General features: G+C 45.8%; 1 protein-coding gene across 11 annotated transcripts in view; it reads right to left on the bottom strand.

The window, feature by feature from the left end:
- The window catches only part of DIP2C (disco interacting protein 2 homolog C), a 367,823-nt gene that overhangs the window by 53,119 nt on the left and 287,804 nt on the right, over positions 1-26,900 (bottom strand). For all 11 annotated transcript variants that reach the window (XR_013825253.1, XM_079907065.1, XM_079907063.1 and 8 more), the window contains 11 exons: positions 23,700-23,839; positions 21,355-21,491; positions 19,968-20,176; positions 18,836-18,950; positions 18,159-18,360; positions 16,110-16,219; positions 14,724-14,804; positions 8,851-8,974; positions 8,190-8,311; positions 7,215-7,326; positions 7,017-7,126 (listed from right to left, as the gene is read on the bottom strand). Coding sequence is in view for 10 of the 11 variants with exons in the window: in XM_079907065.1 (XP_079763191.1) it covers positions 7,017-7,126; positions 7,215-7,326; positions 8,190-8,311; positions 8,851-8,974; positions 14,724-14,804; positions 16,110-16,219; positions 18,159-18,360; positions 18,836-18,950; positions 19,968-20,176; positions 21,355-21,491; positions 23,700-23,839 (1,462 nt within the window). In the remaining variant the exon portion in view is untranslated. The remainder of the gene's footprint in view (positions 1-7,016; positions 7,127-7,214; positions 7,327-8,189; positions 8,312-8,850; positions 8,975-14,723; positions 14,805-16,109; positions 16,220-18,158; positions 18,361-18,835; positions 18,951-19,967; positions 20,177-21,354; positions 21,492-23,699; positions 23,840-26,900) is intronic.

The following is a 26,900-nucleotide window of genomic DNA, read 5'->3' as shown; positions in this document are numbered from 1 at the left end:
AAGAAAGGTCTCATGCCAACAACCTAATTTGACAACTTAAGGAATGAGAAGACAAAGGACAGACTAAACCCAAAGGTAGCAGAAGGAAATATTAAAGATTAGAGCAGAGATAAATAAGTAGAGAATAGAAAAATAGCAGAGATAAACAATGAAACCAGACGTTGATTCTTTGAAAAGACCAACAAAATTGACAAACCTCTGGCTAGATGGCCTAAGAAAAAAGAGGGAAGTATCAGATTACTAAAATCAGAAATGGAAGTGGGGACATTTACTACTGATTCTACGGAAATTAAAAAAAAAATTATAAGAGAGTACTATGAACAACTATACAACAACAAACTGCACAACCGACAAGAAATGGAAAAATTCTATTTCATGGAATTTGAAACACAAGCTATCAAGAAGGAACATGAACTCTATGAAGACTAAATCACAAAAAATAGAAAATCTGAATAAACCTGTAACTGGCAAGAAAGACAAATCAGTTAAAAAAAAAATCAAGAAGATGTTAAAAAAAAAAAAATCCCAACCAAAAAAGGCCCTGGAACTGATGGCTTCACTGCTGAATTCTATCAAACGTTTAAAGACGAAATAATACCAATCTTTCTCAAACTTCTCCAAAAACTGAAGAGGAGGGAACACTTTCTAATTCATTCTTGGAGGTCACCAAAACCTTGATACCAAAGCCAGACAAGGATACTGTAAGAACAAAAAACTACAGACCAATATCTCTTTTGAACACTGGTGCAAAAATACTCAACAAAATACTAGCAAACCAAATTCAGTAGCATATTGAAAGGCTTATGCATCATGACCAAGTTGGATTTATTCCTGGAATGCAAGGATGGCTCTACATATGAAAATCAAGCAATATAAAACATCACATTAAGAGAACGAAGAGAAAAACCCCAGATGATCATCTTGGTCGATGCAGAAAAAGCATCTGACAAAATTCAACATCCTTTCATGATACAAACAATCAATAGACTAGAAATAGAAGAAAAGTTCTCAACACAGTAAAAGCAATATACAAAAACCCACAGTGGGGAAGTAGCCACATAGCACAGGGTGATCAGCTCGGTGCTTTGTGACCGCCTGGAGGGGTGGGATAGGGAGGGTGGGAGGGAGGGAGACGCAAGAGGGAAGAGATACGGGAACATATGTATATGTATAATTGATTCACTTTGTTATAAAGCAGAAACTAACACACCATTGTAAAGTAATTATACCCCAATAAAGATGTTAAAAAAAAAAAACCCACAGTGAACATCATACACAACTGTGATAGACTAAAAGCTTTTTCTCTAAGATCAGGAACAAGACAAGGATGCCTACTTTCACTACTTCTATTCAACACAGTGCTGGAAGTTCTAGCCAGAGCAATTAGGCATGAAAAAGATATAAAAGGCATCCAAATTGGAAAGGAAGAAGTAAAATTATCTCTGTTCACAGATGATGTGATCGTATATGTAGAAAACCCTAACAATTCCACAAAAAACTGTTAATAAATCATAAATGAATTCAGCAAAGTAGCAGGATAAAAAGTCAACATGCAAAAAGTAAGTTGCATTTCTATACACTAAAAGAAAAATCTGAAAAGGAAATTAAAGCAATTCCATTTACAATAGCATCAAAAAGAATAAAAAACTTAGGAATTAACTAAGGATGTAAGAAACTTGTACAATGAAAACTATAAAACACTGCTGAAAGAAATTAAAGAAGAAATAAATGGAAACACATCCCTTATTCACAGATGTCAATACTACCCAAGACTATCCTGATTCAATGCAATCTATATCAAAATCTCAATGATACTTTTTGCAGAAATAGAAAAGCCTATTGTAACATTCATACGAAATCTCAAAGAAACCTGAGCAGCCAAAACAGTCTTGGAAAAAGAACAACAAAGTCAGAGGACTCACACTTCCTGATTTAAAAACTTAGTACAAAGCTACAGTAATCAAAACAGTGTAGTACTGGCATAAAGACAGACATAGAGAAAAACAGAACAGAATATAGAGCCTAGAAATAAACCCTCACATATATGGTCAAATGATTTTTTAAAAAAATTTTTCACTAATTTATTTATTTTTACCTAGACTTCACATGCAATTGATTTGATTGACTGACTCATTGAGGTATAATTGACATACATTATATTAGTTTCAGGTATACAATATAACATACATATGTGTATGTATTGCAAAATGACTACCACAATAAGTCTAGTGAAGACAGCTGCTAAGATTTACTCTTTTAGCAACTTCCAAATACGCAGTACGGTATATCATTATCTATAGTTTCCATGCTGTACATTACATACGCAGGTCTTATTTATAATTGGAAGTCTGTACCTTTTCATTCCCTTCACCCATTTTGCCCATCACCAATCTGTTCTCTGTATCTATGAGCTTGGTTTTCTTTTTTTAAGATTCCACATATAAGTAAAATCATACAGTATTTGTCTTTCTCTGCCTTATTTCACTTAGCATAATGTCCTTCAGGTTCATTCACGTTGTCTGAAATGGCAGGATTTCCTTCTACTTTATGGCTGAATTATATTCCATTGTGTGTGTATGGGGGAGGGTGTGGGTAGGTGGGTGGGCATATTACATTTTACTTATCCATTCATCTGCCAATGGACACTGATGTTGTTTCCATATCTTGGCTATTGTAAACAATGCTGCTATGAACACGGGGGTGCAGATATCTTTTCGAGTTAGTATTTTTATTTTCTTCAGAGCAATACCAAGAAGTGGAATTGCTTGATAATATGGTAGTTTTATTTTTAATTTTTTGAGGAACCCCCATACTGTTTTCCATAGTGGCTGCACCACTTTACATTCCCACCAGCAGTGCACAAGGGTTCCCTTTTCTCCACCCTCTCATGGACACATGTTATCTCTTGTCTTTTTGATGATGGTCATCCTGACAGGTGTGAAGTGATAGCTTACTGTGGTTTTGATTTGCATTTCTCTGGTGATTAGTGATGTTGAGCATATTTTCATGTATCTGCTGTCCATCTGTATGTCTCTTTCAGAAAAATGTCTATTCAGATCCTCTGCCCATTTTTAAGAAATAATTGTTTGTTTTTCTGCTATTAAGTTGTATGAGTTCTTCATATATTTTGGATATTAACCCATTATCAGATATATGATTTGTAAATATTTTCTCCCATTCAGTAGGTTGCCTTTTCATTTGTTAACGGTTTCCTTTGCTGTGCAGAAGCTTTTAGGCTTGATGTAATCCCACTTGCTTAACTTTTGTTGCCTTTGCTTTTGATGTCAAACTCAAAAAATTGACAAGACCGATGTCTAGGAGTTTACCCCTATGTTTTCTTCTAGGACTTCTTTGGTTTCAGGTCTTACATTCAAGTCTTTAGTTCACTTTGAGTTCATTTTTATGTGTGGTGTAGAAAATTGGTCCAGTTTCATTCTTTTGCATGTGGCTGTCCAGTGTTCCAAGCACCATTTATTTAAAGACTGTCCTTGCCCCACCATATATTCTTGGCTCCTCTGTCATAAATTAGTTGACATATATGCATGGGTTAATTTTGGGGCTATTCTGTTTCATTGATCTACGTGTCTGCTTTTGTGCCAGTATAATAATACTGCTTGCATTACTGTAGCTTTGTAATGTCAGGGAGCATGATGTCTCCAGCTTTGATCTTTTTCAAGATGGCTTTGGCTATTGGGGGTCTTTTGTGGTTCCATACGTATTTTAGAATTGTTTGTTCTATTTCTGTGAAAAATGCCATTAGAATTTTGATAAGGATTGCAATGAATCTGTAGGTTGCTTTGGGTAGTATGGCTACTTTAACAATATTAATTATTCTAACCAAGAGTATGGAATATCCATTTATTTGTGTCTTCTTCAATTTATGTCATCAATATTTTATAGTTTTCAGTGTACAGGTCTTTCACCTCCTTGGTTAAATTTATTCCTAGGTATTTTATTCTTTTGATGCAGTTATAAATAAGATTGTTTCCTTAATTTCTCTTTCTGATATTTCATTATTAGTATACAGAAACACAACAGATTTCTCTGTATTAATTTTGTTATCCTGCACTTTACTGAATCATTTATTCTAACAGTTTTTGGTGGAGTTTTTAGTGTTTTCTATACATAGCATCATGTCATTTGCAAATAGTGACAATTTTACTTCTTCCTTTCCAGTTTGGATGCCTTTTATTTCTTTTTCTTGCCTAATTTCTCTGGTTAGGACTTCCAGTACTATATTAAATAAGAGTGGTGCAAGTGAGCATCCTTACCTTGTTCCTGATCTTAGAGAAAAGCTTCAGCTTTTCACTGTTGAGTATGATGTTAACTGTGGGTGATCAAATGATTTTTGATATGGGTGCCAAGACCATTCAACGGGGAAAGGACAGTCTTTTCAACAAATGGTGCTTGGAAAACTGGATATCCACATGCAAAAGAATTATGTTGGACTCTTACCTAATACCATAAACAAAATTAACACAAAATGGAGCAAAGATATAAATATAAGATCTAAAAAATAAAACTTTTAGATGAAAATATGGGACAAAAGTTCACAACATTGGATTTGGAAATGTTTTCTTGGATATGACACTGAAGGCAAAGGCAAAAAAAATTAGACTTCACAGAAATCTTAAAATTTTGTACATCAAAAGACACTATCCATAGAGTAAAAAGGCAACCCAAAGAAAGGGAGAAAATATTTGCAAATCATATATCTGATAAGGGATTAATATTCATAATATACAGAGAACATCTAGAACTCAACAAGAAAACAATCAATTCAAAAACAGCAAAGGACTTGAATAAACATTTCTTCAAAGAATATATACAAATGACCAATAATTCCATGAAAAGATGCTCAACATCATTAATCTTTAGGGAAATGCAAATCAAAATTACAATGTGATATCACCTCACATCCATTAGGAAGGCTACTATTAAAAACAAACAAACAAACCAACAGGGAGTTCCCTGGTGGCCTAATGGTTAGGATTCCAGGCTTTCACTGCAGTGGCCTGGGTTCAATCCCTGGTCAGGGAACCAAGAGCCCACAAGCCCTGCGGCGCGGCTCTTCCCCTGCCAAAAAAAGAGGACATTCAAAAGAAAAAAAAAAAAAAAAAACCAATGGAAAATAAAATACAAGTGCTGGTAAGGATGTGGAGATATTGGAAACTTTGTGCACTGCTGGTGAGAAGGTAAAATGGAACAGCTACTGTGGAAAACAGTACAGCAATTCCCCAGAAAATTAAAAATATAATTACCACATGACCCAACAATTCAACTTCTGGATATACACTTAAAATTGCTGAAGGCAATGTCTCGAAGAGATATTTATACACCCATGTTCACTGCAGCATTATTCACAATAGCTAAAATGTGAAAGCAACTCAAGTGTCCATTGATAAACGAATGGATAAGCAAAATGTGGTAAATACATACAATGAAATATTAACTCAGCCTTAAAAAGGAATTCTGATATATACTTCAACATGGATGAACCCTGAAGACACTATGCTAAGTGAAAATAAGCCAAACACAAGAAGACATATACTGTATGATTCCACATAAACATGGTACCTAGAATAGTCAAAATCATAAAGACAGAAAGTAGAGTGGGAGTTGCTGCAGGCAGGGGTGGTTTCAGTTTTGTGAGATGAAATGACTTACAAAGATGAGTGGTGGTGAGAGCAGCACAGAATTCTGAACGTGTTTAACACCACTGAGTTGTACACTTGAACTGGGTAAATGGTAAATTTGTGGTATATGTATTTTACCACAATTAAAAATTGGAAAAAAAAAAGTAAATGGAGTAAGAGAACTAAATGAAAATTATGCAAACCCAGCAGTCAGGTGGATAATAGGTGAAGGGCTTCCTGAGGCCAGAGAACTTAACCGTGTCTTTTTTTTTTTTTTTAACATCTTTATTGGAGTATAATTGCTTTACAATGGTGTATTACTGTCTGCTTTATAACAAAGTGCATCAGCTATACATACACATATATCCCCATATCTCCTCCCTTTTGCATCTCCCTTCCACCCTCCCTATCCCCTCTAGGTGGTCACAAAGCACCGAGCTTATCTCCCGGTGCTATGTAGCTGCTTCTCACTAGCCATCTATTTTACACTGGTAGTGTATATATGTCCATGCCACTCGTCCCAGCTTACCCTTCCCCCTCCCCGTGTCCTCAAGTCCATTCTTTACATCTGTGTCTTTATTCCTGTCCTGCCCCTAGGTTCTTCAGAGCCTTTTTTTTTTTAGTTTCCATATATATGTGTTAGCGTATGGTATTTGTTTTTTTCTTTCTGACTTACTTCACTCTGTATGACAGACTCTAGGTCCACCCACCTCACTACAAATAACTCAATTTCATTTCTTTTCATGGCTGAGTAATATTCCATTGTATATGTGAACCACATCTTATTTATCCATTCATCTGTCGATGGACACTTAGGTTGCTTCCATGTCCTGGCTATTGCAAACAGAGTTTCAATGAACATTGTGGTACATGACTCTTTTTGAATTATGGTTTTCTCAGGCTTAACGGTATCTTGACAAGGACATTGCCTGAGCTGTGAGGGTCCTAATTCTGGTGACACACATAGTAGTTCCATCATTCTTTGATAGGAAAAAGCATCATTTCAGAGGCAATGAGCAGCGTGCTGGCAAGTTATAATGAGACCCATGTTAAACAAGTGAGAAACTCCAGTGCACAGAGTTTTATAATAGAATACTGGGATTTGAGAACCAGCAAGAAAAACATAGGCAGTTTTTAAATTAGAGGTTAGGGAAGCTCTGTTTACATAAAAAAATAGCTGGAACATCTGGAAATAATCAGTCAGCCTAGCTAACTATTGAAATGGTCACGCATTTTAGAGCTTGAACAAAATGCACATATATCGCTCTCTCTCTCCGTGTTTTGCTGCTAGGCCCCACTAGAGCCCTATACCCATAAGAATGAAAACTGACCATTGCTTTGTGGCTTGCTAACTACTATTACGCAGACTGTGTTTCTCACCTTCACTCCAGCTAGCATCCCAGTCGTGGACACACTAAAATCAAGATAGGCTAGTGTGTCTGGGTTGGAAGGTTTGTAGATCTGGGCAGGCCGCTTCTTTGGCAAATCATCTAGAGAGCAAAACAAAGCTGTTAGCATCTCTGACTTAATGGAAAAGCAGATAAGCAAACAAACATATCAGCGAGTTGGAGGACGAACCTGTGTCCAGTATCGGGGGCCAGGCCCTGACGTCTACAGCTGCAGCTGCCTCCCTGGACCGTAACAATTTACAGATCAGTTGTGTTGTCATCAAACAGGCGGAGCGGCTCACCTGAGGGTCAGAGAACAAGGAATGGAGAGGAGGAGGGTAAAGGACGGGGATGGATGCATGCTCACGTGCCAGCTGTGCACCACGTGGAGGCCATGAAGCTCGCAGCACAGGCTGGGCACCAGGAGCACAGCTGCCTCACAAGGGGCTGTGCTGGCCAATGGAGTCCCACATGACCAGGAATCTGACCACGGAGCACACAAGCAGACCTTGTGGGGACTGAGGTCCCTGGCAGTATCCCCAGTGTGATGGTCACACTCGGAAAGCAGCATCCAAACTACCTGCTCTCACTGTTAGCTCCGTCCCCCAGAAATGCACACATTTACACACACAGTACCATCTACCAGAGTGACAACCTTGAGGGTCCTCCAACACAACTACAGAGAAGTATTCATTTGTGATGTCCCTCATGGTTCCTCCTCCAAGGGAAAAACATATCCTAATCCTTTTAAACTTCCCCAGGCAAAAAAAAATTAAATCAAATCTATACTTTCAAAAAGGAACAGGATGCTTCTCAATCTTGAGAAAAGAACCTTTAAAAATGTATGACTTTCCCACTTGTTTTGGTCTGCTCCTTGGGCTTGGTAGGGAAGCTCCCAGTGTCCAGAGGGATGCCCTCTCTGGGCATCAATTCCCACGCATTGTGGCAAAGCTGCTCTCTAGCCCCTAATTCTACGCACAAGCTGCTATCTTCCTTCCAGAACGAGATGGCCAACTCCTAGAGGGAAGAGGCTGAGTCCCACTCCACCGCTGGGACCGCCGACTCCCATGCAATCCCATGCCTGCACCCAGCCCTTCCCCGGGAGCCCAGGCTCTGTGATCTGCAAGCCCAACACTCAGGCGCAGACACCCGCAGGCAGCGTTACCTCCACGATCATCTTCACGGTTGGCAGCGTGGTTGCGATGTTCTGTGGGTGTGGAGGACGGACGGTTATTGGCACACAGCCTGCATACAGGCAACCATAAAATGCTGCGATAAGGTCTATTCCTACATGGGGAGAAAAGCAAAAGTTCTCACTTGAAACAAAACAAGCTGTTTAATGGCCATCATCCCTGTCAGCAGAATCACCAGCTGGAAACAGTCAGACGGGTACAGCAGTAACTGAGACCTTGAATAGACCTGTCCTCCTCCCTGTGGGTCTGTTAAACTTCAGGGGTAACTCCCACCTGGCCTGTTCTTTTAGGCACAGGAAGCCAAAGCAGCCCAGAAGCTTGATTGCTCTCATTTCTCTAAGGAATTACTCAACTTTCTGATTATCAATTCAGTAGTCAAGGATTTAACTACTATTGATTAAATGAACTACCTCAGATAGCTAATAAAACAAATTTAGATACAAAAGTCGTTGTGAACTACCGCTTTATCTGCGTCCCTACTATTAGTGGTATAGCACGTAGCACAGTCCGCACAAGTGAGGCAGGAGAGACAGTGTCCATTTTTGGTGGTAACACACAAGGTCATCGAGCACCAACATGTGCAGTGAAGGGTCACTCGGGCAAGGGCTGGTCTTGCATGGCCCTGCTTCTTACCTGGTGGGTAGACCAGAGCGACGTGGTCCCCATCCTGCAGGTGCCCTCTCTCCATCAGCATCACGGCTATCTTCTCAGCCCGCTTGTGCAGCTGGACACACGTCAGCGAGTTTGCTATTGTGCCCTGAGTAGCACAGGAACAAGCAGGTAAGATTTTTTTTTAATATGACAGCTTTGAGGTGCAGTTCATATACCATACAACTCACTTATTTAAAATGTGCAGTTAAATGGATGTATCTGCAGAGTTGGGCAACCACCACCACAGTCAGCTTCAGAATGTTTCTGTCACCTCCTCAGAAGACACCCCCCCCCACTGTTAGCATTCACTCTCCTTTCCTCCCCACTGACTAAGAAGTACAACACCGAAGAGGCATCTAGATACGTTTGTATTAAAAAGAAATATTTAAAAAACAATGACTTGACTTGAAAAAACAGCTAAAATCACAAAAAAAATCAATCTAGTAATTCTGGGACTTAAGTGTAATTGTCATGGGCAATAAGAATTAGTCGTAAATCTGCAGGACTCACACTATGAAAAGTAAGACTAATTGAAACTGCTTTTAAGAAAGACCACATCGAAAGTCAGGGAGGTCAGAAAACAAACAAACCCCCAGAAAAGCAACAGTCAAAAAACCCCCAAAAAACACAAAAGAAAAAAAGGGAATTGTCAAATTCATTTAATGTAGATTTTTAAATATGCAGGAGCAAATGTAAAACACACTTGGATTGAAAAGTACCATAAAAAAGCTTTGTAGGCGAAAATCAGTAGCAAAGTAGGTACTAAGAGATATCAAAATACATGATGTTTACTCTTTAAAGAAAAGCAAGAATGAACTGCAAATTATAAACATACAACTATCCAAAAAAAGTTTCTCTTGAGAATGCACTTTTCATTTGCACATATTCCCAGGTGAGAAGAGATCACTGTCTACAGCTATTTAAAAACTGCTTCTTTATTATCAATTCCTACTTTAAAGGGATGAACAGGGTGAGGGACCTTTCCTTAAGCAACAGGCAAACTGGCCAGGAGTGTCAGGTGAGGAAGACCCTGCAGCTGAAGAAACGATGGTGGACAATTGGGCCAGATGCTTTTATTTAGGTGGGGAGCTTCCAAGGAGGGTAAATGAGCTGGTGGGTGACACGGAAAAGACTGTCGCCTGAGCAGAAAGAAGTCAACAGGAAGGTGGTGTGAGCAGTTGGCTGTGTGGGAGGAGAAACGTGGACAGGAGAGACCAGAACCTTTGGGGCCGTTAAAGGACACTGGTGACCTGGTGACTTGAGGTGTGGGAAGAGACATTAGAATTCCCACCCAACTGGAACACGTGCACAAGGTGGGCGGGAACCGATGGGAGTGAAAACCATTTAAAAGGCATCAGGAGGTATATACCAGCAGCCGGTGTTTGCCTAAAACACTCACGAGATCACTGACGGCCATATCTACCCTGGGAAGCAGCAGGCTCTCTCCATAACCGGGGCCCAGGGCCGCAGAAGCCCGGCAAAGGGAGGCTGCCCAGGCAGCTGCCAGCCAGGTTCTGGCCCCTTCCTGCTGAGCTGGCACTGGCCTCTCCCACAGTGGACAGGATTAGCTTACATTTCTCTGATTTGAACTTTCTCATCGTATATATTTTCCTTAATTACCTTCCTTCTAAGAAAGGTTAAAAAATAATAGAAAAAGATATATGAAATGGAAGAGCCAGAGAGCAGAATGTGGCAAAGCTGGGTAAACACAGAAAGATCCTCGAGACTGGCGTCTAGAAACCCAGCCCAAACCTGAGAACCTGGTGCCTTCTCCACTGGACTGTTCCTCTGAGCAGTTACTCCTGGGGAACACACCTGTCGCATGAACCAAAACACACACTCAAAAGGACCCAAAAGTCCTGTGAGCTCTTCTAAGTGAAGATGGGGCACCAGCCCCCAGCACAGCTAAGGTGAGGCCCATGCCAGGCCTCCTGACATGCGCACACCAGCTGTCCTGGAGGGAAACCAGCACTGTGCTCCTGGTTGTTGCTGGGGACCAGCTGTGCTGCTGGTGGGGTGGCAGTGTGCCACAGGGGAGTCCCACCACCACCCTGCTGTCCGCTGGTCGTTAGCCAGTCTTATCTTAAGCAGTAAGCATTCTCTGACTGAGCTGTTCAACTTCTGGGACTGATCTTCTCCCCATTATCCAGAGAGCAGACACTGATCCCCTATCATAACCAGCTTTGTTGTCACACAACAAAGCCTATGAGATTTGAGAGGCACCAGTGACTCACAACCAGCAGCCATATGTTTTGACTCTGTTTATGAAATTTCCACCTACGGGTACTTTAAAATGGTGACATTTAATTGGCATTATGTCCTTTAGGAATCTCCGCGAATGTTTCACAATACCCTTTGCCACCCTACGGGCTTTACCCCAGACGGGAGGAGGGCCCCTCTGGGCAGTCGGTTGCCAGCGAGCCCAGCCCAGCCTCTTTCCTCCACCCCAGCCTGCAGGCTCCACTGGCTTCACTGTGGCTCCCGGCAGGCTCCACGTTGAGGGAGCCAAATGGGATACAGGCCTCATCCAGCCCCGGACTGTGCATCACCACTGGTTATGGGGAGTCTCAATACCGCCTTTCACCTCGGGAGAAACACCACTGATTTTCAATCACACATTTCATTTTCCAAAGTGCTTGCTGTCATAAAAACATGAAATGCTGTTTATCCTCAGGTCAATGGTTACCTGGCATCCTCATCAACATTCATGGGAAAAGTTGGGTTTACACTGCCTAAGAAGAATGTTCTAGGAAAAAGCACCTCACAGGAAATTAAGGCTAACTTTTCCTAAAAGAAGCCTCGGCCGGTATCATGACAGAATGGCAATGCAGGGTAACCCACCACCCAATCCCTATTCTAAAGACCACAGATTTCAGTATCAATGACTGCAAATGTAGCACCATTTTAAAGTTTTACATTAAATTAAATAATGACAGGTAAAAAACATACTGAGGAATGAAGAACAAGCCAAACAGGATTCACATTTTTAAATTCTCAAAAAGTAAAAAAAAAAAAAAATGTTGGAAGAGTTGGCTGGTGTTTCTCTTAAAAAATATAACAGGGCTTCCCTGGTGGCGCAGTGGTTGAGAGTCCGCCTGCCGATGCAGGGGACATGGGTTCGTGCCCCGGTCCGGGAAGATCCCACATGCCGCGCAGCGGCTGGGCCCGTGAGCCATGGCCGCTGAACCTGCGCGTCCGGAGCCTGTGCTCCGCAACGGGAGACGCCGCAACGGTGAGAGGCCCGTGTACCGGAAAAACATAAAAAATAACAGATGCTCTTCTGTATGTAAGTAAGTTCTAAGAATGTAAGTCTTCCATGATTTGCAGTGAATCACATCCTCACTTCCTACTATAAACCTCTCATAACAACTCTGATCCTATCGACTGCATTGCCGTGGAGGAGGGCATATGAGTGAATACTGTGAAAAGACAGGAAGCCAACGGGTAACCGTTTTAAGGGAGACACGACCAAGTTGGGGAATTCACAACCAACGGAAGGGGCTGTCCAGGACAGAGGAAGCCTGGAAGCGCATTGGGGCCCTATGCTGGAAGGACAGTGTTTGGGTATATTGAGTAAAACACATTATTAGAATGAATTTCACCTGTTTCTTTATACTTTTTTTAAATATTGCTTTTAGAAAACATTAAATTGTGTGTGTGGCTTGCGCTGTATTTCTATTGGACAGTGCTGAACTAGAAGGTTGAGTGAGTGGAAATGACACTGTAACCACCATGGAAATGATGCTCTTGACCTTTGGTTCAGGTTGAACACTTGTCATAAGTGTGCACATGGGGTTGGAGAGGCTGGGAATGAACACAGATGCCTGGCTCTGATATGACCCTTCCAGCTGTTTGGATGTAGCTGCCTTCACATCAGCAGAGCCTCAGGAGATAAGGTCATGTCTGAAGGGAGGCTGTTGTAGACCACGCTGTCCCTGCGCTGACCTGAAGTAAACTTTCTCATGGCCTTGACCTCCACAGCTCACCCCATCAGACCTTCTGTTGCTGCTGACGAAGCCCTTCTAGAATACAAGTCATTTCTGGTGAACACATTTCTCCTAATGATCCAATGTCTAGCCACAGAAAAGGACAGTGAACTCAGGGTCTGGAAATGGGGTTGATCTGCCCTGCACATTGCCAGTTCCCAAGCGAGATGCAGTTAGCATGGCTGTTTTCCTCCCACTGACAGGACTATAGTCTATGAACATGCCTGAATCATTTTTGAATCTTTGTGTTTGGGACAGCTAAGAAATTTCCTCTTACCCAGAGCTCTGGAGGGGTCAAGCTGCAGGGTAGGGAAAAGGGATGCCGACCCAACTCTCGCCCCCTTGCTGCCCACAGTTCACGGGGGATGGCAGGCCTATCCTGGGGACGTCCTGTCCTACCTCGTCACGTCAGCACCACGGCCCCACTCAGGGAGCTGAGTGAAGGGGCTCTGAGTAGGAGTCCTTCCCAGGGGCTGGGGGACAGGCTGCAGTGTGGCTCCAGCTCCAGCTGCCCCTCTGAAGGTGCTGTTGGAAACCTCTAGAGGCCACGAGAGACTCTGGAGAAAGAAGGGGAAGTCCCCAACAGTCTCCAGGAGACACGCCACGTGCACAGGACGAAGAAAGTCAGAAGAAGCAATTAGAGAGACAGGACAGCACCAACCGGCGACGGTGCCAGGAAAAGAGAGTCTTATCTGTGTTTACAGGCTGAGGAGGAGCCAGAGGAAAGAGACGGACGAGGGCAGCAGGGCAGGCACGTTTCAGATGCGACGCACGGCCTCCTGGTAACCACACGACCGTCGGGCTTGCCCTGCGTCTCACCACCATGCACCTGTGCACAAGAGCATTTATCCTGGGAAGAGGGTCCACTAGGCCCAAGCGTAGGCGCCAAAAGGCAAGGGTAGCAAGCGTTCCTCACAGAGGCTGGGGTGCGGGAGTGCTTTCTAAGACTCTTCCTGGGGTGGTCTTGAACAGACACAGTGAACAAGAAACTGCTGAGGTCAACTCAGCACGCAAGGCAATTCAAGACAAGCTGTGTCAGAGGAGGACCAGAGGTTACTTCTACCAACTAAATCACCGAAAACTTGTCTGTAGCTGGATATCCAAATTATAGGTTCAGGGAGTAACTTATATTGTTGGCATTTCTTTTCACTTGTCCTTAATCTACTGCTTTAAATGACAAGAGGTGCCTTCGCGCACTAAGATTTTGCCATTTTGCAACTCTGAAGAACTTCTTAAAGTTGCAAGTACCCATGCTTGTCAAGACGACCTACGTTAAATCTATTTTTCAGGCCTTATTTCCAAAGCAAACACAAAGTTAACAAACGTATTAAAGACTTCTGCATTTAACGTTTATTGTTAGTACTATTTCTTGCCTTACTCTTAAGTACTATTAGGGAACACTATCTGAGGAGTTTGCTTTTCTAATACGAGATGTAAATATGAACTTTAATTATAAAATAGAAATTATTTTCATTCCTAAGAATGAAAGCCTATAACTAAAACATGACTTCTTATAAAAAAAAAAGGAGTTGAGTAATAAAGACATAAATACCTCATAGATCTGCAATTGTTCTGTTGTAGACATTCATCACTCATTTTGAGGAGAAGGGAAATATTGCAAAACAATATTGCTAAAATACACACAAAAATATATGTGTACACACACACACACACACACGCTCAAACCCTTATATTTCAAAGCAACCTTTCTTAGGTGAAAAGGTCTCAGTCAAAATAGCAACAAACAAACAAACAAACAAAAGGATTCAGGTAAGACTGAGGAGAAAGGTTTGAGTGGAGAAAATGATACAGAAGCATGAAATTGTGGACCACACAGGGAACGACCAGGGCACATGGGCGGGGCCTCACCCTACAGTTGAGCAGCGTGTACAGCACGTGATCAGGGGTGGTCTGCGCCCTCCACTGCAGGACCTCCGAGAGGAACAGGAACTGGAACAGAGCACAGCCATTAGGTCTAGACTGTCCTGGGGGGTTGGGCTGGCCTCAACATCCAAAAGTTTAGTCTATCTGGGTGCTTTTAAGGTGGCTTAAGACAGCGAGAGGATAATCCCATATAAATATAATTGACAGAATAAGCAGGTGCTCACAGTGCTTTCCTGACAGTGATTTGGAACTCACTGTGCTTGATTCAGACCCAGGAGTCAGAGGGCTGGTGCCATGCCACCATGAGGGAAGTTTTCTGAAACCTGCCCAAGGATGGGAAGACTCTATTCCCCTTATAGACAGAGTAGCCGACACAGAAAAATCCTGTCTCCTGGGGCTTCCAGAAGATGCAGCAGTGATTTCTGGGGGTTGCAATGACAGAATCAGAGCTACCCTGTTTCAAAAACGGGCTGTCTTAAATTTGTTGTGTTTACAATGGCCATCCCTGAAGTCATTCAATAGCTCTGCAGGTCACACAGGTGACACACACCCACTGACTCAGTCTCTAGTAACAAGGATGGCCCTGTTTAATGTCAGGACACAGCACTAGTGTCAGGATACAGGAAACACCCACATCTTCACCTTAATCCATTTTATGATGGAAATGTACTGTGAGGTGGGGAACATGGTGATCAAGTGCTTTCAGTGAACGTGTTACTACATGTTACCAAATTGGCAACATCTTAAATGGTTGATTTTGTCACATTTCCTGGGAGCCCATTTAGAGTGGGACCACCTTCTGGTGACTCATGAGCTTTCTCAAGGCTGAATGTTCTAATGGGGACTTGTAGCTACGCGTGACAAACTGTGTGTCTGATGTTTAAGTGGAGTGGGGCCCAAGGATTCCTCCTACAGCTCCCAAGGCTGCTTTAAGAATGTCTGGCTCCCAAACCTGGGTTTTGCATTGACGTTTTCTTGAATTCCAACAATCAAAGGACTGAAGCCTCACTGTAAGGTGGCTGTGAGGCAGTGTGAGTGTCAAATCAGGGCTGGAGGGAGAATCAGGAACAAGTGCTTAGGGGATGCTAGGACACGACAGGGATTGCAGACACTGGCCTCAGGTCTGCTAGTCATGGGACTGCATCACCTACCCATGCAGTCCTACAACACTGCACCCTCAGCAAACACGTTTTCCTTATAAAATTACACAGACATCTCTTGCAGGACCAAGAGGGCAGGTAGGAAGAAATGTCATCAATGGTAGATACTGGGCTGCCAGAGAGGGCAAGTGGGAGTTGGTGACGCCTGTGATACAGCATCTGGGCAGGAGTGGAGAAGAGCCCAGGCGGATGTCTGACCCTCAGCTCTCACCTTCCGGGCCTGGTCATTGTCTTCTATCTGGCCCAGGTCTCTGCCGCTGGCCTGTGCGATCCTCTTCCCAGACACCAGGTTTCCCACCATCACAGAGGCAGGGCCGATCTCTGCAAAGAAGCAGCGGCACACACGTGAGGAAAACACGAGTGAAGTTCCTGAGAACATGACTTCTCACTTTGGGAAGAAGCTTACTCTGGGGAAATCCTTTCAAAGACATAGCTTTGAAAAATCTAATTAGAACAGGATTTCAAGTAAGTCACTACCATGAAAATGACAGCAAATATGAACAAGCCTCAAGTAAGGGTACAGAGAAATAATGCTTTCACCAAATTCCCATAAGTGTTCTTCCAGGCCGCTGCCTTTGTTCTCCAGTTAGGGAGATGCTGACATCTATTCATTTAGTATTTGTTAAAAAACAAACAAACAACAAACAGTTTTTTGAAGACAAAGTTATATAACCTCCAATATTTAACAAGAATAGATGAGATAACCAGGTACCATTAGAGAATCCTTTCCTTACAATTGCCAATCACACGAAGCTGCATTTTCTGTGCTGCCTGTAAGAGCGGTGTGGATCCTGGTACCTGCCATGTGCGCCCTGAGGAGGAAGGCGCCCAACCTGGCTCTCAGAGCCTGTTCACTGGGCCACGCGTCCCTGTCATGGGTTCCTAGATGTCTGACAGGTGTCTGAGCGCTGCAGCCCTGCAACGGTCATGCATCTGCCAACGATCCCTCATCATAAATGTCTGTCCTGAATTCTGCTGTCACAAACTGCGTCTCCAACACCTGGGCCCACTGGCCACCGGGTCGAGGCATCTGATGATGGACCAAGGTTAAAGGTGGGAGAAGGAGGTTGGGACAGTGAGTGAGGACACCCCGGGGAGCCGAGACACTCCTGTCGATTCCGTAAGAACACGGCGAGAGCCACGCTGTGGCAATCCCGGTGCTGCTGCTTGCACAGAGGGGCAAAGTCGGCGAGCCTGGTACCTGCTTTCCTCCTGCAGTATCAGCGTCCTCACCTGAATCTGGAGAGACCGCTCACCCCCATCTCATCAAGCTCACTTCTGGGGGTGGCCTGGGGATGGGCTGGTTCCTGTATCTACCGCCAACTGTGCTGTGCCCAGTACCCACCAGCCACCTCTAGCTGTCTCGCCAGGAACTCTGCCCATGCTGCCACTCTTCATCGGTGGAGTGAAGAGTTGTCAGGGCTGGGCCTGTCTCTCCTACACCCTGGACCCACAGCCTTAGGCAGTTCCTGAACCCCTCTGTGGTACGATTTCCTCATTTCCTTGCAAAATGGAGATAAGAGGACGAAATCCATGAGGATGAAATGAGTTAATACATGTAACGTGTGGACAAGCAGCCTGCCTGTGCCAGGCACTGTTGGTTGTCGTCCTAATACCCCAGCCCGAGCTCATCCTGGCTGCCTCCGAGGTCTGTCTGCACATCAAGCCTGGAGGCCTGGGGACCCTCCATCACTACACTGGCAGAAGAGTTGATTCCTCACCACCATATTCTTGCAATGAATTCGTTTTCCTGTGTGCAGCCTTAAAGACTATGATCAATTAGCTGCTAGGAGGATCAAGTCAGATGGTAGATAATTACGTGTTCCCCAAATTGCAAAGCAGCACACAAATGTTTACCACCATGACAACATCACGAGTAGATCTGTACGATTCCTCACAGGCTTCCAGTTGCTGTGACTCATGAAACAGGTATGGAAGCCTTATTCTAATTTGTTCAACAGGAAGCCGTGACCCTGAGAGGTTCTCTGCCAAAGGCCACCCAGGAGGTCTGACAACAGCCAAGAAGGCTAGGCTCAGGCACCGCCAACCCCTCTCCAGCCAAGTGGTCTACAGCCCCTGCTGTCTGGACTCTGCTGCATTCTATCCCATGCTTGGTAGAAAGACATCGCTTAGCGGGAAGCTGACTTGCCTGGGAGTGTGTGATGGGAGACGGGAGGGGAGGGAGGCTGAGAACCGTGGTCAGCGTGGCCCCCACCCAGCTCCAGGGCCATCCCGGGCCTGCACGGCCCTCCAGATGTACCTGGTTGCTTCTGCCGAGGCTTGGGCAGGTTTGTGACGCACGTGTGGGGGCACATCAGGACATTGCAGGGGTGAAGTGAGCCCTCCAGGAAAAGCTGCTTCGTTTCTGACAAATGGATGCCACCGAGTGGGGTTTTGGGGAGGGTGTTTGCTGGAACCAATGCCAGACAATAAACCCCAACCTGATGTATACTGTCGATTGCCTGGAAGGTCGTGAGAGAGGGAACCGTGTTAAAATAGGTATCATGAACAGGCATGGAGCAAATACTCAGACTGTGCAAATCACAAAACACAGAAGCAGGTGCAGCACCCGTGATGCTCCTGGCATGGAGACGCTGAGGTCAGAGGAGGGCAGGCTCGCCAAACTGAGCAGAATACAGTTTTCATAGCACTTGTGGGACACCACACACACAAGAGTTCGCACACTGGGAGAAAAGAAAGCACGCTCTCAAGGCCATAACCAAAAGGTCCTGCTGTGACCTCCACGAGCGAGTGGGAGGCCAGTTCTGCAAACCTCTGAACCCTAAGCCTGGTCTGTTTAGCACCTTCCCTAGAAGGCAACTGTAAGTTTCATGGCTGATGCAATCTCTGGTCAAAAGGAGGGATGATCCAAGAGCACAATGGTGCAAGGAAGCTCACGTGAGCCCAGGAGAGGGGCTCGGGGCAGGAGCGAGCTACCTGCAGCACCCTGCTCATCCACTGGAAGCTGTCCTCCTCCGTGGAGTCCGGCCTCTGCTCAGCCACGATCACGATCCTCTCGTCGTGCAGGACGGTCACCGAAAACACGGCTATTCTGTGGGGACAGACAGAAAATCGCGGTGATCACATGCTGGAGAGGCTCACGAAGGGATTGGCCCTGCCATAAAGCGCTTCGCAGCTGTTACGACTGCAGAGCTCAGGGGTTCCCAGTGCCAACTACCACCTTGACGGGAAATTGCAGCTTCCAACTCCCAGGTGCTCACCCAAGGAAGTGCGGCTTTGGGGGAGAAGCCTGGCAAAGCCGGAGGGCAGAACCACCACACTTCCTGTGGAGGTAGCCCGTGGCTTTGGGTGACGGGCCTCATGCCTCGGGACAGAGGAGTCAAGTGCAGGTATCAGAACTGCTGAAATTTACTGAGCCGTGCGACTTGCATCTTGTACCTGCGAAGCAATAGTCTCCCAATCAGCAGAAATTTGCCATTTGGGAGCTAATGGTTTTCTGCTAGCTGCGTCTGCCTCTCATGGGAAGCACAAAATGTGGCGAATGGCCCTCCAGGGTGCCCTGTGCACGAAGGTGGCTCGGCTACCCCCAACCCCAAGCTCTGCTTCCTCCTGCTCCCACTAGCTGGGCAACTCAGGGTGAGATCCAAAGCAGCTGACTTCCTCCAAATCGGCAAAACCTCAGAAGCCGTGGTCAGCGATCCAGTGTCGGTTGTGTGCCAAGCTGGGGTTGGGGGCACCGCCGGGAAGAAACCCATGGGAGTCAATTTCCAGGCAGTTTGTGGCTCAACTGTTACCTCTGGGTGAATGAGCTGCAGCAAGATAAATGCTTGGCTCTTTTCTCTGTGTAGTTACTTATTAAAAATAAGATTTTCAAATGGACATTCTTATTTAACGTGGAAGAGAATTTAGTGAAAGTATATTTTTGGTGCTCAGAAAAGTTTCATAAAATTGGACATTCAGAACTGCATGGAATCTCAGAAGTAATAGAGTCCAGTGGCTTCATTTTACAGAGGAGGACACCAAGTCCCGTTAGTTTAAGCAATTTTTTGCAGTTTTACACAGAAAGTGTAGTCTGCGGAGAACTGTGCCAACCACAGAGGGCGCTCACCTTCCCCTGTACACGAACTTCATGGGCTCCACGGCCAGTGCTGTGGCCACGATGTCATCGGCGTTGTGTCTGCGCCCACTGACCACCATAAGCCCGTCCATCTTGCCCACCACGAACACGAGGCCCCCAGGGCCGACGAAGCCCAGCAGGCCCGTCCTCACGAAGGGGTACTCGCTGACCGGGGCCCCCGAGCTCGTCACCGGGAACACCTGGGGACAAAGAGCTCTGAGTGCCCAGCAGGGCCCGGCCTCCACCCTCCTCCTTGGAGCCCACTGGTCCTGCTTCCCCCCAGCTGGGTCTCCTCACCTGACCCTGGCTGGAGAAGCCCAGGTCCGCATAGCTGCTGTGAGCGCCAGCCTGCGGGCACCTCCCCTCCCTCCCCAGCTCTCACAGCTCGTCCCACCGGCCCATGCGCAGGGGCCTCTGAAGAGGCCTGCCACAGTCTAACAAACACTAATTCATTCTTCTGCTTATAAAACCACAGCATAAAAATGGTTAAGTGGAGAAGCAAGGTGCATTTTAAATAACATCTGTCAGTTGTAAAGTAATCCCTGTTCATTAAAATGCTATTTTTCCTTATTGGAAATACACTCAAAAGAAAAATATAGAGGAAGCAGGCCCCACCACGGGTTCAAACTCGATCCCTAGTTTCCTCAACCCACCCGACAGATAAGTCGCAAAGAAAAGGAGATAAGTTTTCTTCAGACTGTGTTTGGCTCAGTTTCAGGGGCACTTAGAAACCTGAATCTACATTCAACAAAGCTGCCTGTACAAGGCACCACACCACATGTGTTCACATCTGAAGTTCTACATGTTAATAAATTTATCCCCAAACAACTCATGTTTGCTGACATACAACTTAGTCAAAGTGAGTTCCTTCTAAGGTCAGGCACACTTGGTGAAATGATACGAACTCTGAGAATGCTGGGTTTACTGGGCAGTGTGTGCATGTGTGTGCTAACTGCATGCCACACCCGTGTGCACACGGCACGGACACACACTCGTGTGGTAGAGGTAGATGTGCAGTGTGCATGTCTGGCCGAGGCTGACAGGCCCCAAGGGGGCCGCTGCTCCCTCCCCCAGCACGGCCGTGCACACTCTCCAGCCCCCACCTGTCAGCTGCTGCTCTTCCTAAACAGGTGAGAATGGCAATGAACAAAAAGGCCCCTTTTAAAAAAACTGTACTTGCTCTTTCTCAACTCTGGTTATGAGGTGAAAACAACGCTGCTGAGCCAAATGTATTGAAAACTATAAAAATAACGGCAGGAGAAAGTGCAACCATTTTCATTACTATGAATACGTTTTATTGAGAAATTACCATCTTCCCTTTCACGTCTATTCCACGCACCTGGCAATGGCTGTCTGACGGGGCTCACCTCCCACCTACCTCGAAGGTGTTCTTGGTCATACCCGAGAGGCCGTAGTAGGACGTGCCCGTGGCAACTGCGCACATGCAGAGCTCCCCGACTTCGTCCGTCCTGCACAGCTGGGGAACCCCGTCCGGCTTCACCGAACACATGATGGCTGAACGCAAAACGAAGCACAGTGACGTTAGAGAGGGAGGGAGGGAGGGAGGGAGGGAGTCAGAGAGAAGAAATGAATGAATATGAAAAAGAATCCAAACAAGCAGAAGCAGCATCTGCAGCAAAACCACAGGTGAAAGCCAGCAGGTCCTCACAGTCCCTGAGGCAAGTGAGTTTCCATGTTGCAGCAAAACCTCACATTTTATAGTTGTGACATCAGTAAATAATTCCAATTGCTTTAATTTTAGTGTGTAAATGGCATGTAAAGGGAGTAACCGTTTCTGCCATCCAGACAGGAGGACGACACTTAGAACACGCCTGAGCGTCACTGCCGCATGCTGAGCGTCAGCAGCCAGCCCCCACAGCCTCCCAGATGCAGCCTGAGCCCTGAAACCAACGAGCAGGAGACACTTGCTCAACAGCCTCTCAGGCTTTTCCAAACAGAACGCCTCCCCCGTCCCACGGGAATCTCAGTCTTTGACCTCAGATTCCCCGTCAAGGTGTGCCCTTCAGGGAAGGCTGGCGGATGCTAATTTTCCTGTTTGCAGAGCGCCAGCGATCAGGGCTGAAGCTGGTGTTTCAGGGAGGTGGTGGGTGCACCGAGTGACAGCTGAGCTGGGCAGAAAGAGTCATAAGGCTGCCCCTCATCCCCAGGTTGGTGTTAGGTGACAGGAAGTGCTGTGTCTAAAAAGAGACCCACTCAAAACACGGGAAGATTTCAGCTCACTCATGGTAAGAAAAGTTCAAATTAAAATGACACCAAAGTATTCTTTACCCCTCAAACTGGTAAAAATCAGAAAGTCTGAAAATACACTAGGCATGAGGGAGTGGAGAAAGAGGGGCGTCCCCCGCTAGCAGCAGGAATATCAATCCTTATGATCCTTCTGAAGGACAGCCTCATCAGAGTCACTTGGGTGTGTGCCCTTCACACTGCACGTTTCTAGAACTCTCCCTGTTAGCTCCTCCTCACACCTCTGCAGGCTGGAGCACAGATGAGTTACTGCATCAACCACACTGCAGGGGCAAAAAGTGGAAAATCGCCCAATGGAAAGGGTTTGGATAAACTATTATGTGTTCAAACACCATAATGCTCCTCAGCCTGGAAGGGAATGTGTGAGCTCTTCACGTGCTGCTAACAAACGAGCTTCAAGATTCAAGATATGAGCAGGCACGAAGGGCTCTATTGTTACGTGAAATTTTAAAAAAACAGGAAAAAGAATATGCCAGTGTGTGTGTGTGTGTGTGTGTGTGCGTGTGCGTGTGTGCGTGTGTGTGTGTGTACATGTTGCCTGCATGTCTCCACTGTGGTTGCCTCCAGTGGCTGGAAAGGAGGCTTTTCACTGTACAGTTTTCTCATCTTTTGAGGTTGGAACCATGGGGAACTTCTTTATTTGAAAAAGCAAGAAAGGAATGGAGCCAGGAGGCCTGGCTGAAGCTGCAGCTGAGCTGAGCATGTGCCTGGCTTTGGGGTTAGGTTGTATGTGGATGCGACTGCCCCCTGATGAGGCGAGACAACACCCATGTGCGTGGAGGCTCATCAGTAGAAGGTCCAGACTCTGGAGGAACTGCCCCAGGAAAGGGGCCCACTCCCCGGGGACGCCATGCGACGAGTGAGGAGAGGCAGGGCCAGGGAGGGAGCCCTACAAATCAGACCGGGGCTCCCTCCTGCCAGCAGAGTTGTTCCAGCTGCACTCCCTGGGGCCCCCGCGAGGCCTCAGGAGGTGTCCCAGCACAGGGCAGGGGTGGAAAGGCAAGAGGGCTTCATCAAGGCAGGTCCTTCTGCCGGGAGCTTGTCTGTATGCAACGCGGAAATGATTTCTGTGACTTAAACAAGGGCTCTTGTGCTGCAGGCAAGCTTCCATAAGGGTTTGGCCCCCAGTGCACCAGGACGACCAGCAAGAAGCTGACCTTTGCATGGGGAGAAGTTGCCCAGGTGACTCTGGGGGTGCAGAGCAGCCCCGGGTGCCTCCTGGGGTCCCAGGGTGCATGTGACATAGAGGCCTTTCCTCAGCCTCATGAACATTTTGGGTTTTATCAGGAGGGGCCATGTTACCGCACCTCCTGGGCTGAAGCTTGGTGAACATGGGACCAGACTGGAGGTCAGGCCGAGGTGGGCACGCTCACAGCCGGGGATAGGGATGCCAGCCAGGGCAGCACTGGCAGCTGGTCCCCGGCTGGGCTCTGACTCTGCGCCTGTACCCGCGCTCACCTCCAGGCATCACGAGGCCGACGTCCTGCACGGTGAGGACAGACAGCTTTTCCTCCGAGTCCACCCGGATGACCCCATAGGTCAGCCCGTGCATGGAGAGGACGCCGCGGCCTGGGGGCTGGTTGCTGTCATCGGTGGGCCTGTAACGGCAGTTTGCGTCTGGTTAGAAGCACGTCAGCTGTCTGAACACAGATATGCATGTAAATATGCTGCATGCACACCAAGGTTGCACCTTTGGGCCCTGAAGGCCTCTGAAGGCAGGTGTGGCTGCCATACGTCCCTGTGCTCTTCTCAGCACCTGTTTTCTCTGTTCAAGAGACACCAATGTCTGCTCCTTCTACTTCTGGGCTCCTGAGAAGTGTAGAGACGCCGAGGGACTCCCTTGTCCCCCTGCCCTCCCCTTACATGTGTCCACCAGAGAACGACCAACTCCTTTTCGCACCCACTCCTTTCTCTGCAAGGTTGGATTTCCCAGGTTTGAAAACGGCTAAGAAGGGAGAGTCACGTCTCCAAGAAGGACGATGACAGGAGTGAGCAGAAATGCTAGACCGCCTGTGTGGCCTCCAGGCCAGACGTGCACTGTGTGGGCACAGGCTCAGTACTTGTAAAAATCGGCAATTATTTGGATGAGAGACCACATATAAAGTGCTTGATGGCTGGGGGAAAGTACAGCTTCACCACATCCATGGTCTGCCTTCGCCACCGTCCATGGGCTCCGAGGCTGCCCCGGCCTCACCTCTGCTCTTGTTCTCCCTGCTTCCACGCAGCATCCAGCCCTGCTCTCCCTCCAAACCCCAGCCCACTCCCTCCGGGGCCCTGGCCTCCTTCTTGCCTCTGGCAGACGGCCTCGTGGCCCTCTCCCTCACTGTCCTCCAGGGTGGGCCTGTCTCCATAGCAGGAACCATCTAACTATCTGTCCACGTCTCCTCCAGGAGGGCAGGAGGGTTTTCTTCTGGTCACTGCAGAGCCCCCACCCCTGGACTAGTGTACAGCAATAAATGTCTGCTGACTAGATCAGGGAACAAATAAATTAAAACATTTCTAAGGTCATGGATTTTATCCCTGCAAGCTAAAGATTCTTCAACGTAAGCAAAGTGAGAGAGTGCAGTTTAGGTAAATATCACATTTGTTTCTCTAATTTTCCATATACAAATGCTTAAGGTAGTTTAAGGATCTAAAATATGGACTATAAATAGAAGTTTGGGGCTTCCCTGGTGGTGCAGTGGTTGAGAGTCTGCCTGCCGATGCAGGGGACACGGGTTCGTGCCCCGATCCGGGAAGATCCCACATGCCGCGGAGCAGCTAGGTCCATGAGCCATGGCCACTGAGTCTGTGCGTCCGGAGCCTGTGCTCCACAACGGGAGAGGCCACAACAGTGAGAGGCCCGCGAACCACAAAATAAAATAAAATAAAATAAAAAAAATAGAAGTTTGCTATATGGCTTTAAAGTATCATCAAAGTTTATAATGAAACTAAAACCATGAATGGGAAAACACAGAAGTTAAAATTTGCAAAAAGAGATCTAATTTGAATGAAGTAACTGGTGTATTAAAAAAAGAAGCATATGTTATATGTCAATTATATCTCAATTTAGATAAGTAAAGAAGTATAAGAGTCTGAAAATCTAACTATTCCATCTGTAACAATCAAAAAGAGTAGTGCTAAAAGGATATAAAATGAAAGTCGCCCAAATAATAAGACCCACATGAAACCACCTGGAAATGAGCCCCAAACACTGGAACTGATATTGATCTCCTGGCTTTTTTCTTTTCCAAAGATCCCAACAAATCAACACTTTGAAATGAAAGACAGAGGAGTCCTGCAGGAACCCTCTGCGGCCAGGGCTCCCTCACCCTCGTCCTCGGTCAAGACCCCACATGAGAGTCAGAAATCATAAGCCTAAGTGACTGCTGTAGGCTGAACTGTGTCCCCACAAAAGACACGTCCCCGTCTTAACTCTCTGAACCTTGAATGTGACCTTACTGGGAAACAGCATCTTTGCAGAAGAAGTTAGTTAGGAAGAGATTATGGGTCTGCAAGCCAAGGGTTGCTGGTACCACCAGAAGCCAGAGGGAGGCCCGGAACAGATTCCCCATCAGAGCCCCCAGAAGGAACCAACCCTCCTGACACCCTAATTTCAGACTTCCAAACTCCACAACTGTGAGAATAAATTTCTATTGTTTACAGCCACCCAGTTTGAGGTACTTTGTTATAACAGCCCTAGCAAATGAATTCTCCAGCTAAGTAATATAATTTAAAAGTGCACCTGTTTTAGGACTTCCCTGGTGGTGCAGTGGTTAAGAATCCACCTGCCAATGCAGGGGACATGGGTTCGAGCCCTGGTCCGGGAAGATCCCACATGCCACGAGGCAACTAAGCCTGTGAGCCACAATGACTGAGCCTGTGCTCTAGAGTCCATGAGCCACAACTACCGAAGCCCGTGCGCCTAGAGCCCATGCGCTGCAACAAGAGAAGCCACCACAATTAGAAGCCCACACACCACAATGAAGAGTAGCCTGTGCTCGCCACAACTAGAGAAAGCCCGTGTGCAGCAACGAAGATCCAACACAGCCAAAAAAATAAATAAATAAATTTAAAAGTGCACCTGCTACATCTCAAATAAACAACCTAACCTTACACCTAAAACAATTAGAGAAAGAAGAACAAAAAAACCCCCAAAGTTAGCAGAAGGAAAGAAATCATAAAGATCAGATCAGAAATAAATGAAAAAGAAATGAAGGAAACGATAGCAAAGATCAATAAAACTAAAAGCTGGTTGTTTGAGAAGATAAACAAAATTGATAAACCATTAGCCAGACTCATCAAGAAAAAAAGGGAGAAGACTCAAATCAATAGAATTAGAAATGAAAAAGGAGAAGTAACAACTGACACTGCAGAAATGCAAAGGATCATGAAAGATTACTATAAGCAACTATATGCCTATAAAATGGACAACCTGGAAGAAATGGACAAATTCTTAGAAAAGTACAACCTTACGAGACTGAACCAGGAAGAAATAGAAAATATAAACAGACCAATCACAAGCACTGAAATAGAGAGTATGATTAAAAATCTTCCAACAAACAAAAGCCCAGGACCAGATGGCTTCACAGGCAAATTCTATCAAACATTTAGAGAAGAGCTAACACCTATCCTTCTCAAACTCTTCCAAAATATAGCAGAGGGAGGAACACTCCCAAA

This window comes from Stenella coeruleoalba (genome assembly GCF_951394435.1).
Source record: "Stenella coeruleoalba genome assembly, chromosome: 2".
Lineage (NCBI taxonomy): Eukaryota > Metazoa > Chordata > Mammalia > Artiodactyla > Delphinidae > Stenella > Stenella coeruleoalba.
Note: the sequence above shows the minus strand (reverse complement) of the source record. Positions and strands in the feature narration are given on the sequence as shown.